Source organism: Mycteria americana, chromosome 20 (genome assembly GCF_035582795.1).
Source record: "Mycteria americana isolate JAX WOST 10 ecotype Jacksonville Zoo and Gardens chromosome 20, USCA_MyAme_1.0, whole genome shotgun sequence".
In the NCBI taxonomy this organism is placed as follows: Eukaryota; Metazoa; Chordata; class Aves; order Ciconiiformes; family Ciconiidae; genus Mycteria; species Mycteria americana.
In genome coordinates this window covers 6,894,830-6,908,444 of record NC_134384.1, presented here as the reverse complement: position 1 = coordinate 6,908,444, position 13,615 = coordinate 6,894,830, and the positions used below count along the sequence as shown (strand labels likewise).

Below are 13,615 nucleotides of genomic sequence, written 5' to 3'. Positions count from 1 at the left end.
TCAAAAGCATTTTGGAAATCCAAACATACCACCTCAACCAGATTTCTCCTCCCCACATGCTTGTTGACTCCTTTGGGTTCATCATTTCCCAGGTTCTTCTTGGAGTCCTTTTGGGAAATGAGCACCACATGGAGAACTGTCACTTCCCATTGACATGGTCCTGCTGCAGGGATGGTCCTCTGGTAGTTGGTTTGTTTTAAGTGATATGTTATACACAATGGATAATAGCTTAGCGACTTCATATGCCAGTTCCTCCTGAACAAATACCAGCTGGTGCTGAAGACCCAAGACTTTTCATTTGTCTAAGCAGTTCTGGAACATCTTCTGTCAATGCTGCAGCTTGGTAAAGCTCAGAAAGCTGAATTTTTATTTTTTATTTTAAGAGATCTTTGTACAGGAAAGACTGAAGGCGTGCAGACACAGTATCGCTGAGAGGCAATACAAAACTGCTCAGCACACAATGGCAAAACTGGGACAGATCTGTCATTTGAAACTATTTAGCTGAGCTGTATCCAAGACTCAGACTCTCCCAATACTCCCCAGAAAAAAAATGATACTATGTGTTCCCTGAATACAGCATATATCTATTACAGCGATTTATGACAGAGAGGAGAAAGCACGCAGGCCACCCCATGTAAAAGATGGTATGTCACAAGGAACAATGCACCATTCTTTCAATTTTGAAATAATGAGGATTTAAATTCTCCTAAATCATCACTTTTCTATTTTCTTTACTGAAAGTCCCCTTGTTCCATAGATACAATAGGCAGAAGTTTGCATAAGTTCCATTTGTCTGCAGCAAGTACACTCGCCCTCATGCACTCACCTCTCCAAATACATTCCACCTTCCAGTTCCATGAGTAAGAGGAGAGACAGAGGAACGTGTGTGTGAACAGGGAAGGGATGCAGACTCTAGGACGAGAGGTGCGGATAAGCTTACGTGGAAGTTGGAAGGCTCGTACTGAGCCTTTGCACCAAGGTCTAACACACCCAGTATCTAAGACGCAGCTCACCTCGCACTGGGGATGGTGCTTGGATGAAAAGTACAGACTCTGAGGAGCCGCAGGGGACATTTATTGCCTTTCAGCTTTTCCCCCAAATTAATTAGACTGAGAGTGGCTAAGTGACAGAGGGTCTGGGAAACAAATGGCAGTGGGTAGGCAAGTGACTTGGGGACTGGAGGCAAGCTCAATAGCTCCAGGGCAGTCCAAACCCCTGGAGCGGCACTTTGGTCCAGAAACCAGCACTTTGGTCCGGGCTGCCGTGGAGCAGCACACACAACTTTGGGATGCAGGAGCAGCCAGCACACGGTGGAACTGCCCAGGAACAGCAAACAAACAGGAGTCAGATCCCACCCCGGACTATCGAAAGGAATACAGAGCAACAAGTTGTCAAACAGCGCTCTTTTCCTCACTGGTTCCTTCTCCTCCTAGCCAGAGGCTGTTCAGCTTGGTCCAAGGGAGGGACTTAAGCCGCCAAAACTCGCTCTCCCCTCACTGCCCTGCTTGCAGAACGGCTGGTTTAGAAATCACAGGAGCTGCTTAGACCTACCTACCGACCTACCTACCAGCCAGGTTTCCTCACCTGCTGGCAGGAGCAGTGCTTTGCCTGCATGAAGGTTTGGCACACAAAGCTACTTCTTAAACTCAGCTCCCCAGGGTAGCATATCTGTCTGCTGGGCACAGGCTGGGCATATGGGGCCAAACAGCCCTGTCTGACTCTTCACAAGTTTGTGTGGGTGCCAAGGTTAAGCAAAGCTGGAGCCTAAGACAGGCTTTTTGCGAGGGCACAAGCTAAGCCCTGCTGGCTTATGGCTGCTCACTCTTGCAGCTGATCCACAGGGACCAAGCAGCCATCACTCATGGGCTGGCTACAACAGCTCCAGCTCCTCCTCCTCCTCCCCAGAGCCCAGTCCGTACCCTAGTGCCTCCTGCACCCCCTTCCATACTCTGATGGCACTGAGCAACAGTTAATATTTGAAGTGCAGCAATGATTAAATTGGTATCTGGACTGAAAGTAAAAAGGGCTCCACTAAAGTGGACTCACAAGCCAAAAATGACAGTTCAGCTTGCTTTATAGCATTTCCTACAGTGTCAGTCATTCTGCACATGGGAGCAGCAAGAAGCATTTTTAACAACTGGAAGACAATTGCTAAGCCCATTAATAAAATTAAGGCAGCCAAGAAAGATAAGAGAATACCCTCAGCCTTAAGAGCCACTGATGTCTGTACTGCAAGATGGTTAAGAAGCATTTACCAAAGTGGTAGTAAGAAACAGGAATCCACAATCATCATCTCCCTTGGGAGATATTACCTGGTAGTACTTCTTATTGCATGTCTGTTCCTGAAGAAAAGAGGTCACGACATGCCTTAAAACTGAACTGGTGCTGACAGATAAGCAGTTCTGAATCGCTGGTTAAGTCATTGTGCAAGTTTTCACCAAAAAGCAGGGAAGGCATCACAGGTATGAGACAATAGCAATTGCTCACTAGCAATTGCTCAGCCATGTTCCTGCAAGACTGAACCCTGAAGAAGTTAAGAGACTAGTCAACTAGAAAGAACCCCTCCTATTTCCCTCCTGGCAGGGACCTCACCTTAAAACTTAAATTTTTTAGAAGGGGAAAAAAAAAAAATCAGGGAGATGAGGAAATCAGGAAAATACCCTAGAAATGTTTGGTTTGCTGTGCACATGAGTGTCTGACAGTCGCTGCAAAGAGCTACAGGCAAGTAAGACTGAAGTTTCATGCACTGCATACTACAGAAGCGCTACGGCTGAGAAATCTGATATGACAAGACAGGCACACATGCTAGAAGGAACGGACTAAGGACAGTTCCCAGGAAAAGCAGACTGGTCCTGCTAGCTACATTGTGCAGCACCAGAGCCCCAACCCAGGGAATAAAGGGGAGGAAATAGCCATGGATCACTTTTGGGACCAGGAGGACGTAGCTGGCTGATGTCACTGCAAAGTCACTGTCATCTTTCAAAGGTCATGGTGACAAAGGGAGGTTCCTGATGACACGCAAACACCACCCATCACGTAAGAAAGATCCAGGGAACTACAGGCCTGTCAGTCCCACCTTAGTCCCTGGAAAGGCTATGTAGTAAGTCTTCCTGAAAGCTATTTCCAGCTGCATGCAGGTGGTGGTGGTGACTGGGAACAGCCAGCATGGAATTACCAGTGGCAAATCTTGCCTAACTTGACTAGCCTCCACAGTGACAAGCTGGCTGGGTGGATGAGGGGAGAACGAGCATGGTACACCTTTGACGCTGACTCCAATAGTACGCTTAATAGGCAGATTGGTGAGAGCTGGACTACAGAAGCAGAGGATAAGGCGTTGGCAAATTGTCTAGAATATCAGGCTCAAAAGGTGATCAGCCGTACAAGCCCAGCTGATTACCAGTGGCATCCCTCAGGTTTGATACTAGGGGCAATACAATTCAACATCTTTATTAACAAACTTGATTAACACCAATTATGGGACAGAGAGCACTCTCGACAAATTTGCAGATTATATCAAACTGGGTAGCATGGCAGGGGCAGGAGATCCTTCTCAGAGGGATCTATGCAGGCTGGAGAAGTGGCCTGATGGAGAGCTTGTGAAGGTGAACCAAGGCAAACGGAAAGTCCTGCCCCTGGGACAGAGTAACTCCTTGCAACAACACAGACTGGGGCAACTGGCTGCAAAGCAACTCTGCAGAAAAAGACCTGCCGAGTTCTCAGGGAGGCAGAGGAGACAGACGAGAGGCAGTCAAGGTACAGTTTTATGGACTATCTATATAACTGTCTGGAAGAGACTCTGACACACAACATTGACTTTCTGCTTCTCAAAAGTCTTTGAAACAGTAATTTTGAACACAACTTCTACCTTTCAAAGCTTGTGCATGGTACACAGATTCTCCTAAAGGCTAACAAGACTGATGAGAATATCAGCACACAGTAAGTTGAGCTGGCTGGAGCACGGTGTAGTTCAGTTGGCTTCCTAAGAACATCACGAAGAAGCACAAAGCAAGACAAGAACTGAAAGCCAGCATCAAGTGATGAAACCAGCTTTGAAGGTTTAACCTAAACACTACCTCCTTCAGAAGCAAGTCAGCAGCACTTTCTAACCTTCTCTAGAGAGAGCTATTTCAGCTCAGTATTCATAATTCTGCTTGAAATACTTGCTGTAGACTGCTTAAAAACCACCTCTTGCATCAAAAAAGGAAGATATTGTGGTAATAGGCTAGAATACAGCATTTTGCTTGTACCATCAAGTTGCTTTTTGTGTCATCAAGTTACCTTTGCCAGTGTAATCATTTTTGGTAACTGAAATGGTTATATTAATGCAATGTGTAGACCATACCAACAGTACAAACATCATTTGCAATCTTCATTAAAAGACTCAAGCAAGGGCATACAATTTGCTAGCACAGGAACTTCTGCTGGCATGATCACATCACTTAAAAAAAAAAAATTAAATCGGACACTTGGCAAGTCTGTAGTGTTTGTGTGACTGTCACGGGTGCAGTTAAACTCCTGCCCGGGCTCAGGATATGCACCTCTTCCTGGACAGGTATAGGCTGTGCTAATGCAACCAGTCAGCTCAGATCTGGTTGTCATCCACAAAAACACCAAACCTGTCTACGCTGGAGAGCATGTCATCTCACTTACAGAAAACAGAGAGCAAATGGGGTAGAAAAATGGCTTGTTGGATAAAAATTTAGAACATTTCATCCTCCAAAACCACAACAGTATTTAAGGGAAATATTCTGATGAATTCTGCTGCCAGAGACAGGGTCTCTGTTAATGATGTAACTCAGAGCAGTGTCCGGCTGTACCAAAACAATTAAAGCAAGCCCCATTACTCACAGCCTGCTGGGTCAGAGTTCACCTGCCCCAGCAATCTTCCAAGGGAGAAATCCCTATTAACACGTCTCGCATGAAGTATCAAGTTGTCACTCAAGATCAATCCGTAATTAATAATTGTTTTGGGTAGGGCTGACAAGTCACATGAATTCAAATCCTGGAAGACAACCCCTGCTTCATACTTTGACTTCAGAATGAAACCGCTGCAGCAGTACTTCAGGATGCATCAATTCAAGCGCAAAAACGGTACGGTTAATTCGGCGCAGCTCCGTGTGCAGGCTCTACCAGGTTCAAGCTGGTTTACATCTGCTTGGGTTATGGTATTATATTTACAAGTCCAAACTAAACAGATGTAAGCCAGGTTAGGCCAGCAGAGCCCACACACAAAGTTGCATCAGTTCACTAAATCACTGTTAGAGTCACTTCTTGCTAAACCAGCAGTTGTTTTTAGACAAGGCCTGATACTACAAGCTGTGGCTATCGCATGATTTCAGATGTAAAAAAGCATAAAGCTTTGTAATGAAATCACATTAACTAAGACAGAGAGGAATGACAAATTATAAATAGGAGGTGGCTTCAGACAGATTCCAGAAATGGACGGTGAGCAATCACTGTGGCAAATCAATGCTCCGGCTCAGAGTATCAGAGAGGGGCCGGGTTTAGTTTTACCCTGAAAAGGCAGTGACACATAAAAGGCTAATGGCAGGTGGTCATTCTGCATTCTGTACATTTCACAAAGATTTATGAGCAAGGCTGAATGCTGGAAAAGCAATGCTGAAACTGCTTGTGTCCCTCTGCAAGGTCAGCTTATTGTATTATGGAAACATTTCTAGTGAGACTTTTACAAGTTAAGACTGTTCTATTTTTTTCAGCTACAGGAAACATGCTACTAAGAAAAAACAGCATTAAAAAAAATTCACACCATTTACTCTTTAAGAGTGAATTTTCAGTTATTTTCTCTTGTTTTCAGATGAGCAAAGACTATATTTAAGCTGAGAGCTTAAAGCTGGAAGGAGACTGATCTTTCAAAAATTTGTTTAACGTGAAAATATTTAACAAGAGTGCACATAGATGTATCTTCTAAAATACTAGTCATTTGTAAGTACTGTACATTGTAATTATTACGAATGAATGCTGTCATGAGAAATTGCATAGGTGTCTGAATCAAGAATTTTGATGTTCATGATTGTCAACAGCTTGATGAGGAAAGAGGGGCCTGATTCTCAAGATTCGGCTGTCAGCAGCGCAGGATATCGTTCTCACTAGCCTGGGAATCTAGAAAAGCAAACTTCCCCTGAAAAACATGTTTTTAAGAACTAAGTATTTAAGAATGGTCCTGTTCCACCACAGTAAGAGATGCATCTCTGGAGTGAAGGGAGGAAATAAAATTTGGCACCTCTAAGCTGTGCAGGTTGGAGCTCCATCACACAGTCATGCTCTGAAAAGCTCCAACAGCGCAGGCAGATCACATTGCCCTCCATTTTCAAGAAGTTGACAGCAGCTTGAAACATTTCTCTGCACAGGCCTGTATGGACTATACTCACCATGAAGTTGCTCTTAAATCCATTCATGCTGAAGGGAGCCCCATAAAAATAGGTGCCTAAATCCCCACCAAATCGTTCCCTCAAAACTCTTATAAACTGAAATTTTCCTGCTAAGGCATATTGAACACCTCCTCCTGCGAGCTGCACCTTTCATCCCCATGCAGATCAGTTTGCTGCAGCCCAATAAAGGAGATTGCAGGGACAGCTGTTGCACCCCCCTTCAGAAGGACAGCTGAAAATAAACTGCAGACTCAGATCCCAGGATTTATACTGGGCACCTTCACCATCCTGGGGCCATACCATTATCACTGGGTCAAACGGTTCACTCATTTGGAGAGCTTGCAACTGGAGGGTGGGGGCTGTTGTTCCCCTGGGTTTCTCTTTCGTTCTTTTTTTTTTTTTTATCCCAGCCCTGTGCACAAACACAATTTTTTAAAAAGCAGAGCAGGCGTTTCAGAGTATTTAATGCTCCCCCCACCCTCATTTGTATTCAAAAGTTAGAAAGAAAAAATCCCAACTCATACAACCACTTACATAATATTCCCCTCTCCCAACCTTCTTAAAAAGATTGCTCCAATATGCACAGTCTGACAGGCCTTTTTGACTTATGGTATATAATAATCCTCAACTTAGAGCTAGCATACCAACTCAAAAGCCTTATATTTTAGTATTAGTCAGTTATTATCTCAGTATATTACAACACACAGCACTTAAGATATCTCACAAGCCCCACAGTACCTAATCTGAATTCTAAGTCTCTAAACCTGTTTGTAATAGAAACAGCTCCCAGCCCCTAACACTCACCGTTAAAATAAGCAAGAGGCATTATAAATTGCAAAAATAATACCAGGATGACGGTAGTTTCATCTAGGTTACAGCTGAGAGAGTTCTGCACATAAACGTTGCCTTTAATGTTTCAGCAGGTTTCAGCCATGCCAACAGGAGCTCAAGACAGCGCTCTGGAACAGCGACCGTTCCAGGCACTGCACTCATTGCTCATTCCTGCATTTTTTGCTGAGCTGGCTTTCAATCTTATCAAACAATGTTGATTCAGACAAGTATGCAACATTAGAGACTTGTCTCCATCTCTAATGCAGGCTCAAGAATTTTATTTGCAAAAGTCAGAAAGCTTTCAGCATATATTAAGTATAACAAGCTTCCCCTAAAATACCTTGGCTTCTCAAAGGAGATTTCCACATGGGGCCAGAACTTGGGACTGCCCAGCGGCACTGCTGTAGAGATGAGAACTTTTCCACAGACAGCACTCAGCGACCCGGGTCATCACTTCTAGCTGCTGCCATAAAGGAAGTTATAGCTGAAAATCCTATCAGCTCACTTGCTCACTGTTTATGGGGAGCAACGGAGCTTGACTCATCTAATCACTAGATAGGATAAACAGAGGCTGAGGAAGGAAACAATGAAGATGCACATTTCCCATCACAAATATCCATCTACTTACTAAAACAGAGCAAGCTTCCTCCCAGCATCCAGTAGCTGAGTGAACGCTGTGGTTGGCTTCAGTTTCCAGAAACCTAACCAACCAGTTGGGAAGCTGCCCCTCACCAAAACAAAGGAAAGCTTCCTCCAACTGCTGCAAGGAGCAGCAATTCTCCAAGGCTCAAACTCATTTCAGTTCAAGGTTAGTCTGTTTAGTCTAGAGTTAATTCTGCCCACTTAGGAGATTGTTTTGAAATAGAGATGCAAGGGACAGACAATTGAACTAACCCGCAGGGAAAAAACATCAAGCTAAAAAAGGGACTTTGTAAGCCAAAAGCAAGAACATAAAAGCATTAGGTTGGTAAAACAGCACTTCAGATTTTCACTAGCTTTGTCTAATAAATTCCTGGTGTATTGTGGGTAGCTTCCAAGCTTTCTCACTTTATTCAGAGTACATACTATTGTATTCCCATTTATAAGTGAAACCCCCAAAACGGTATTTCACTTACCCTAGTGACAAACCCTATTTTTGACAGTATCATATTTCAGTTTGATGAGCAGTGTTAAATACAGTACAAACAGCTTGCAACTTCTATTTTCATTGGCAGAAGCATACCTTCGGAAAGAAACTTTGCAGAGTGCAGTGGAAAAGGTATGGCTCTCCCTAGATAACCTTCTCTTCCAAGGATTAACGTATTTTTAGGCAATGCAGCCACCCAATCTTAAAAAATGCAGCCTGATGTATGACACTATCATCACCGATTAAAAGATCGGAAGCTAAACTACCTTAAAGTACAGCTGTGATGCCCCAAACATACGCCTATGTGGTACCCGAATACTTCGTTCGAGAGTTTTCATGCCACTGGACGTTGTGTTGTAGCCTCACATTCGAAGGCACAAGCTAGCTTTTACCTTTCGGTGATTAAGAAACTTCTCCTAGAAGCTGTTGCCATATGAGCATTCTGTGTGGGTAATGACTGTTGGATCTACCTCGGGTATCCTGTAAAGCACACCCAGGCTGCTTCAGCCACCGCTGCAGTTCCAACCCTTTGCTCCATGCCCTCTAGCACTGACGTCCTAGCTAGAAAACACACCAATCCACATGGGAATCCTCTCTTCCTTCCCCTCAGTCTCCCAGATTTTGTTCTAGTGTTAGCACCTCGATGATTCTTCCAACAGTCTCCAGCCTGCTGTGATTACGGAGAGTGGTCTGTAATACGTTACCCTCGGCTGTGTTTTTGGACTGTCCAAAAATTCTGCTGTCTTCTGCTTCATTAGGACTGCATACAATGTTTGGAAGTGAGTAAAGGGCCAAATTTGCTGAGCAGCAACCAAAAATTGACCAGCCTTGGTTTGACGTGGATGCCACCTTACAAAGCTCTGAAGAGCAACTAGACATGCCTGCAGTTTTACAGCTCTGGCTCAGAAGCAGGAATAACTTAAACTGGGACCGCCAGAGAGGTTACAGCCTCCTCTATCCAACCCAGAATCACTCCGCAGAGTACCTGACTTTTCATAAAGCAGCTTCTGGATAACCACAGGTGCCTGGCACCTGAAAATAAGTCAAAAGCAACTGCCAAGCTACTTGAAGAGTACTGTAAATGACAGAAACTCAGGAGTTATTTCATGAGCAACTCGCTTCTCCGTGGAACAGGCAAAAGGGAAGCAGCAGGTAAATCAAAGGGCAGACAAAGGCTAAACAATCTTTTCTGTTGTGAGCCAGTCCTTAAAGACAAACAAGCATTGCCTATTACATTTGGAGATGCCTTCCCAACTAGAAGCATCAGAATTTTTTTCCCTTAGGATTCAATTTTCATAAAAGCTTACTCTTTGGTTCTGTCTGTCGCTCAGGAGGAAGAGAGCATTCCATGCCCACTTCCCAACATCTGCAAACACTAAAGAAGTTCAACTGTGACCAATATTTGTTTCATCTACTGGTACCAGTTTTCTTGATCATTTCTAAATCTTCACTCACATTTAACTACCATCTCCCTTTCCACTCTGCATTAGACAAAAAACCATTGCCAAAAATACCCTATATTCAATGAATTAAGTTAGTCACTGAAAATACGGGATCGATGTTCACCCAGAAGCATTTTGCAGGCACTGACGTAAAGATACACGTATAACCAGAGCCACAATACAGATAACAGGCACTGGCCCGTGGTATAGGTTTATGCTGGACCTGATGCCTCCGAAGAGGAGGTCGGCGCAAGCTGGAGGCTCAGAAACACCGCTTGTAATTTAAAAGGTTATTTTCAAAATACAGCTTCATAGCTATAAATAGCAAAGACAGCTTCTCGCCCGGCAAGTACACAACGGTTCTTAGTCATAGTGGCCCAGAAGCTAGAGAAAGTGTAATTTCACCTTTGTTGAATGCCACGCAACATTTGGGGCCACTGTGTACTTCAAAAAAACTAACCCAATTTGTATGATTGGTCTTAGGTTTTGTAGAAGCAGATGCCGACTCTGACAAATTAAGTCAATTGACTTTGTTAACCCTTCCATTACCTAAAAAGACATTTGCTTGTACAGAACAACTCTCACTTAATATTAAGTTCTTTAACTAAAGCAAAAAATTTTTACCCAATCTTTCCTTCAACAAAGCAAACTCTTCCTCACCGCATGGCCATTTGGTTTTACAAGTATTAAACGAGAACAGACAGTCACTACCATCTGCCCTATCTCTCATAATGTTGTGTTTCTAATACTAAGAGAAGTTATTAAAAAAATCCTCACATGTGCTACATTCATTTCATTTGTCAACCAGCACTCTGGGGACCCTCAACCTAACTGGACCTCAGCTGCTACTTTAGCATAGATGGTATCATTCCCCAAGTAATATGAAAAAAAACATATTTTGGACACGTTAGTGATAAGGAACTCATAATGACCTCTTCAACCACAATAATAAACATTTTCATTTGATACAGATTTATTGACTCGAGATGCACACGTACAACAAAACCTCTAACAAATCAGTGTTCGCTCCATTTGGTTGTGTAAGAACATCTCGGCATTCTTTGGTGTTGTCCGAGATATGCAGATGAGAAAATGTTAATACATCAACAGCACTTTCAAACAAAGCTTTTATTAAATTCAAAGTAAGGTCAACCTTCCTTCCTGTAAAGTTTCTGAAGAAACACTTCATGTAAGAATCTTGCTTGTACAGCTAGCATCTACTTGACTACTCATCTAAAAGCTCTTCCAAGGATCAAGCCCTAGGTGTTACTGTTCAGTAGGTTACCCGATACTTAGGTCCTAAGACACAATTCTTTACACGTACAGAATTATATCTGCAGCCTGCTTGTCAATATATGGCTTGTCATATATTCAAGAAGTTTGACCTTGCAGAGATAATCGCCTGTTGTCTGATGAGTCTAATGCACTTCATGATACACTTTTGGCCAAGTGTCACATTACGTACATCAGCAAGATACCCGGATGCTTCTGAAGAGATCATAATCAATCCTGGCTGGAAAGCCCTCATGAAGTCATCCCAACTCCACCATACTTCTATCCACGTTAGATTCACTCTTCTTGCTTGTCAAAATGCTTTCAATAAGCAGCTCTTCAGTAACTGTCTCTTACTAGTGTCTAGATGACTTCTTATTTATCTGATAATAAATATATACATGCTGTATTGCAGATTACTTCAGCAGCATAACTTATTTGCTAGTGCTATACCAAAAAAAAAAAACCAACCAAAAAAAGCTGAGCCCTTACAAAGTTCGCTGCTTTGCCAACTGAAGTCTTATTCAACCTGGTGGTCCCTAAGCTCCTATGTTCTTTGCTTCATAACTTATTCTTGGAACTCCAGAACAAAATTAATAAATATCGCTGCCTCTTGTTCACTGACAGCCACACACAAGCGAGCTTATGAACCAAGCTTTTAAATGCCCCAAATGCTTCAGTTCAGTAATACTAGCCTAGCAAAGAAGAAAACCTAATCAATTCAATTACTGTCCTGCTATTTGTGCTATTAAAGCATTATTCTTTACAAACACATTATTTCCAGATGTTATTCCTGGACTGTGCTTCTTTTCCCGGTCCTGTCGCTACACTACATGCTTAATCTACGAGATCTTCAGCTAAGAAAATTTTCTTCCTGAGGCTGGCCCGGATTCAAATCAGATTTGTTTCACTGACCAGATGCAACAATCTGGGATGCTGATTTCACATGCCCTGCTAAATTCTGAGTCAGTCTTAGATAGCAACAGGTTTCCCAATATTAAAGGGTAGGAATTTCACATGCTCCCTTACATTCCTGTTCATTTACACCATGACAGCAAAAGCTACAGATGAAACACAGCACATGTTTCTAGACAGGCAAGGCTTCACCACTCTGAAGCTAACTTCTGCAACCACTTTTGTATGATCTCCAGCACATTTGGATGAATATTAGTAGAATCTACGTCGCTTATCTGAGATGCGGGCACTCTCTGGTCTCTGCAAAGGTTGCCAAAGAGCAGTCTGCGGAGTTTCAAGGCAACTCCGATATAACACAAGCACAGAAGCTGATGAGACACTTCTGACCTTGCACAGAACCGCACCCCCCACGGGAAATTTCCCTAGCACTGCTGCTATTTCAGCAGACCCCAAGCACAAAGTCAGAAGTTTTCCAAAATCAATACACTGGCCACCTAGCCAGGCTGGCAGCTCTGCCAGCCCAACGCTTTATTTTGCTAATTAAGCTACTTAATATCCCTGTGAGAACTGGGTACATCAAGCTGCTCGACTGGAATACGCTACCACGCTCCCCTCCAGACTAGGTCTCTGCTTCAGACACACGCTACATATGCAGGATGAGGCTCAGATCAAAGCTTTCTGTCCTCGCTTTGTTTATAAACAACCCACTGCCGGTGCCGCAGGTACCGCTCGGCCCTCCCTCTCCGCCGGCAGCAGGGGAAGCGTCTGAAGCCCTCGGCCCCCCGCTGCTCCGGGGCTGAGGAGGCGAGGGCTGAGCGACCCACGGCCTGTGTCCCCCTCCCGGCTGCGGGTGCCTCGGTGCGCGGCGCGGGGGAAGCCTCGCCCGGCGGCAGGCGCAGGGAAGGGACCGCCGGGCCGCCCCCCCCCGGGCCCAGCTCCCCGCCCCCGTCGAGCCCGGGCTCCCGGTACCTGATGCAGGGCTGTCAGCCCGTCCACGTTGGTGGTGTTGATGCGGGCGCCGCGGCCCAGCAGGCGCTTCACCTCCTCGGTGTCCCCGCTGGAGCAGGCGGCCAGGAAGACGGCGCCCTCCTCGAAGCGGACGCGGGACCCCCCGGCGCCGCGATGCCGGCCGCGGCCGCCCCCCGCCGCCACCGGCTCCTGCTCCGTCAGAGAGCCCTTCCAGCGCCGCAGCTGCTCGGCCCGCCGCAGCCGCGCCGACTCGGCCCGCTTCCCGCCCAGGTGCTCCGGCTCCGACATCGCCGCCGCCGCACTGAGGCGCAGGGAGCGCGCCGCGCCTCAGCCGGGAGCGGGGCGCAGCGCCCCCGCCGCCATCTTCGCTACGCCCCCGCCGCCGCCACCGCCGCGCCCGCGCCGCCCGCGCCCCGCGGCATCCCGGGACATGTAGTTCCCGCGGGCGGCGCCGCACCTGCCCGCGGGGCGGACACGGCTCCCGGCGGCCCCCGCGCCCGCCGCACCTGGGCGCGACCCGGACTACAGCTCCCAGCGGCCCCCGCGCGCGGGGCGGCCCCGCCCGCCCGGCCGCCATCGCAGCGCCCTGCCCGCCGCGCCGCCTCCGCTCCCGGCGCCGCGCCGACCGACCGGGGCTGCTGTGTGTGGTGTGAGGAGGACCGGGGCAGCCC

At 45.9% G+C, this 13,615-nt stretch overlaps 1 protein-coding gene across 3 annotated transcripts in view; it reads right to left on the bottom strand.

Annotated features, from left to right (window-relative positions):
• PPP1R12B (protein phosphatase 1 regulatory subunit 12B) overlaps nucleotides 1–13,344 on the bottom strand; it is a 126,814-nt gene extending 113,470 nt beyond the window's left edge. For 2 of the 3 annotated variants that reach the window (XM_075521635.1, XM_075521636.1), the window contains exon 1: nucleotides 12,945–13,343. In XM_075521635.1, coding sequence (XP_075377750.1) covers nucleotides 12,945–13,232 — 288 coding nt within the window. In that variant the 5' untranslated portion in view covers nucleotides 13,233–13,343. Of the gene's footprint in view, nucleotides 1–12,944 lie in introns of all 3 variants that reach the window. The other variant, XR_012778474.1, reaches the window with a different exon arrangement.
• Between the last annotated feature and the right edge of the window lie 271 nt (nucleotides 13,345–13,615).